The sequence below is a fragment of the Cebus imitator genome, unplaced genomic scaffold (assembly GCF_001604975.1).
Source record: "Cebus imitator isolate Cc_AM_T3 unplaced genomic scaffold, Cebus_imitator-1.0 Scaffold1, whole genome shotgun sequence".
Taxonomy (NCBI): Eukaryota; Metazoa; Chordata; class Mammalia; order Primates; family Cebidae; genus Cebus; species Cebus imitator.
In genome coordinates this window covers 3098334-3102397 of record NW_016107316.1, presented here as the reverse complement: position 1 = coordinate 3102397, position 4064 = coordinate 3098334, and the positions used below count along the sequence as shown (strand labels likewise).

The 4064-nt window shown below is 53.1% G+C and overlaps 1 protein-coding gene across 1 annotated transcript in view; it reads left to right on the top strand.

Moving 5' to 3' along the window:
* The first annotated feature begins 955 nt into the window (after positions 1-955).
* The window catches only part of ROCK2 (Rho associated coiled-coil containing protein kinase 2), a 147058-nt gene continuing 143949 nt past the window's right edge, over positions 956-4064 (top strand). The window contains exon 1 of the mRNA XM_017524626.2: positions 956-1582. Coding sequence (XP_017380115.1) covers positions 1442-1582 — 141 coding nt within the window. The 5' untranslated portion in view covers positions 956-1441. The remainder of the gene's footprint in view (positions 1583-4064) is intronic.

Genomic DNA, 4064 nt, shown 5'->3' with positions numbered 1-4064 from the left:
TAGCCCTGCTGTTAACATCTTTCCGCAAGTTCTCCCCCTCCTTCGCCCTTTGGATCATTTCCTTGGAAATGTACTTCCTTAAATGGGTTTACTGGGTCAAAGGGACTCTAAGAACGGTTTTATAGCTCCTGGCACATATTTTTCGGATTGCGCCCTGGGCGGATCTGAGCGATGGCACAGGCCGCAGAGAGGGCTGGAATGCGGAGGAGCGGCCCCGATAACCACCCCTTTTCCGCCCCCCAAAAGGAGAGGACCCGGCGAAGGCCTGCGGCTGGAAAGCGTTTTTCTGGTGTTCTCCCGTTCTCTCGACGTGGTTAGTGTCTACACCGGGCAGAAACGCTTTCAGGATCCCAGGCCGTCCTGCCCCAGGACCAGCATTCCACTCGCTTCCGCTCGTTCGGAATCCCCGACACCCAGGGCCCCCTCCCAAGCCCGTCTCGAACCCCCCAGGTCCTGCGGCCCCTCGCGGGCGCCGAGCTCAATCGCTATTATTTTGGCGCGGGTGAGGCGAGGCCCGCATAGCTGCGCGCTGAGTCAGCGGGGGCCGGGGCGGGGGGCGCGGACGGGCTCCCCCCAGCGCGCGACTGCGTCGGGCCCGGCGTCGGAGTTCAGCCTCGGGGCGGTGAGGTCGTCCCCGGGGTCGCTCGCAGGGTCCGGCGGAAGAGGCGGGGGTAGCGCGGCAGGACCCGGGTTGGGCGCGTTTCCCCTCCCCCAGCAGGAGCTCGGCTGTGACTGCGCGCCTGGCCATTCGCCTCAGAGAACCCCGCCAGGGGGAGGAGGCGGGGGCGGGCGAGGAAGGGGCGCAGAGGAGAAAGCGGAGCGGGGCAGACGCAGGAGGGGAAAGAAAGAGAGGAAGCGCGGCGCGCGGGGCGGGGCAGGGCGCGCGCGCGCGGACCGGGCGGGGGCGCGCGCCGGCGGCCACGGGCGGAGGGGCTTGTGGGTAGCGGCGGCGCGCGGCCGGAGACGGGCGGCAGCGCGGGAGTGTGTGCGCTAGTAGCGGGGTGAAAGACTGCAAGGCGGCCGGCGGCGACTATGGCAGCGGGCCGGCGGCGGCCGTAGTGGCCCAGGCCTGGACTTCAGCCTCCCGGGGCCCCAGAGGGCGGGGCGGTCCGGGCCGCGGCGGTGGCGGCGCCACTTCCCCGCTCCCGCCCGAGGACTCCTGCGGGCGCTCGCGGCGGACCAGTGGACCGGCGGCGCGAATCTGACTGAGGGGCGGGGACGCAGTCTGTTCCCTGCCGCTCCCGGCAGGGCCGGGCCGGGCGGGCTCCTAGCAGTAGCCTCGGGCAGGCGACCGCCGCTGAGACCCGAAGCCGGAGCTAGAGGCGAGCGGTGGGCCCGGGTGGAGTCCCGGCCGAAGCTGGTGTTTTCGGGGGCGGCGCTAGGCCCCTAGGCTGCCGGACCTGAGCGCCAGGAGCCGGAGTGCGGGTCTGGTGGTGGCGGCATGAGCCGGCCCCCGCCGACGGGGAAAATGCCCGGCGCCCCCGAGACCGTGCCGGGGGACGGGGCCGGCGCGAGCCGCCAGAGGAACCTGGAGGCGTTGATCCGAGACCCTCGTTCCCCCATCAACGTGGAGAGCTTGCTGGTAGGTGGCCGGGGCTCCGGAGTCTGCTCGCAGCTCACACCTCAGATTCCCTCTCCGCCCAGCCCTCGGTGCCCGTCCGCCCGTGGGGAGGGGGAGGTCTTGCCCCATCCCGCCCTGCTTCCGGCAGCCGGGACCGGAGACCGAACGCTTCGGCCACCAGGTTCCCAGAGTAGCGACCCGCCTTTGAGTCCACACTCTACCTCCTGCTGGAGCTGGTGTCATCCCCGGCTGCTCCTTTCTTGCAGCACTGGGAGGAAACACCCCTCTTCTCCTTCCGCCTACCCACTCTGTTTGGGGAGGTGGGTGGAGGACTGGCCATGCTTCATGCCCCAGGTTAGTCGGTTTGAAAGTGTCATGCTACGAGGTGACTTGGTGCGAGCAAAGGAGAGAGAAACCTGATGCTGGCCCTGTTGCGGGTACCCACTGGGGTACATGACAAAGAGCTGCCCTCACTCTCTCCTTTTAGTCTGAAATCTTGGAACACATAGCTAAAGTTTTGCTGTTTTCACTTGCGTTTGAACATTCCATACTTGCCATTTAGTACATTTTAATTGCTGTAAATTTAATTTCCCAAGATTGCTGCGCCAGAGCCAAAGACGTCTGAATTGTGGAGTAGAATAAATCTCTCCTTTTCATTGCGTCTCTTTCCTAAAACGGCCTTTGAAATCCAAATTAATAGCACCGTAAAGGCTGCTAATTGGCTCTTGATTAAGAAAGCATGTTTTACAAAATAGAAATGTACCGTAGAATGTTGGCTTGTTTATTTTTGTTAGGATAGAATGCTGGCTTATTTCGTATTTTTGTTAGGATAGACGATTGTATTTCGCAATTTGAGTACTGTGCAGTGTAGACGCATTTATGGGAAAAGGGGGTGTGGACTTTTTACCCTGGGGAGAAGAAAAGTGAAAAAGTTACTCTGCATATTAAAATGACTCTGGAAGACTAGAATTAGGGTGGGAGGTCCTTAGATCCGTTAGACATTCTGTGTTGGAATGCAGATATTCTGTTCCCTGTTGGGATAAACCTTACTATATGATGAGAAAAACTGCCTCCTCCCTTTCCAGGGATGGACGGACTGACTTGTCGTCAGAGGCGGTTGGTTATCCTTTGAAGTTTGAGGCATCGTTTGCAGAGTGACTCAATCCTGTTTGGTCAAAATGCAGGAACTGACTTAAGCTGTGTGTGTATTTCTGCACAGTGCACAGAAAGTAGTGATGTGCTATATTGTGTAACTTGTGTGTGATATTTTACTGATTTTCAGGTCAGTGTGCTCCTGTGTTTTCATGGGAGCAGTTTTTGAAAGTCTTTAATTGGGAGTAAGATTGGTTGCATGGATGGCATAGCTTTTCCTAGGCTAACGCAGCGACTCTGGGCTGCACTCCAGCATTTTCGCTTTGGTGTTTTGCTAGCAAAACTTTGACCTAAGGCCAGAAAGTTCAGTTAAAAATAGTACAGCGAATCTCAAGTATTCATCAGGTTCATGCTAAATCCTAGATCGAAACGTTTTGCAATTCACTTTGATATCTTAGATCTTTAATGATATTAATCATAATCACTAGAGTTATTCCGATCTTGAATGTAAGGTAGTTTATACATGTAATATGATCATGCATTTTTTATTACTTTCTAAATTATTAAAAAATGAGGGCTGTTTTTAAAAGTGAAACGTTTTACATGCTCAGAAAACACTTATATTAAGGTGACACATTACTGATACGAGAGCTGACATCAGATGCTGATGATTTGACAGACTGTTATTTCTGCTTCTGGTTGATTAAATATGCTTGAGGTGCAGTAAACCTTACCAAGCCAAAAAGTGTCCTTTATTCCTTTGGAACAAAGTTCCTGGTGCTTCTGTTGCAAAATTGATAAACTCAATTTTTTAAAAATAATAATTTTATAATTTATGTATACTTTATTGTATGAAATATTGGAAAGAATTAATTTTTTATTGTAGCATATACAGAATTTACCATTTGTAACTGTTTTTAAGTGTACAGGTTAGTGTCGTTAAATAACATTCACATTGTTGTGCAGCCATCACCACTATCCATCTCTGGAATCTTTTCATCTTTCCAGACTGAAACTGTAAATTAATGTTTAAAAGAAGTTATAAAAATTATATTTCCTGAAATACTGGTGAAATAATGGCTGGTATCACTTTAAAGATCTGAAATCTTAGCAGTTAGTTGCATTTCACAATTGGTCATTGTTTTACAGCATATGGCATTTATTTTTTGGTTTTGCCATAGAAAATAAATATTTTGTCTTTAACAGAAAACTTAAAGGAATATAATTTAAAGCAAACACAGCTGCGACACTAACTTCAGGAGCTCAGAAAGTACCATTAAAAATTGTATACTCCGGGCCGGGCGCGGTGGCTCAAGCCTGTAATCCCAGCACTGTGGGAGGCCGAGGCGGGTGGATCACGAGGTCAAGAGATCGAGACCATCCTGGTCAACATGGTGAAACCCCGTCTCTA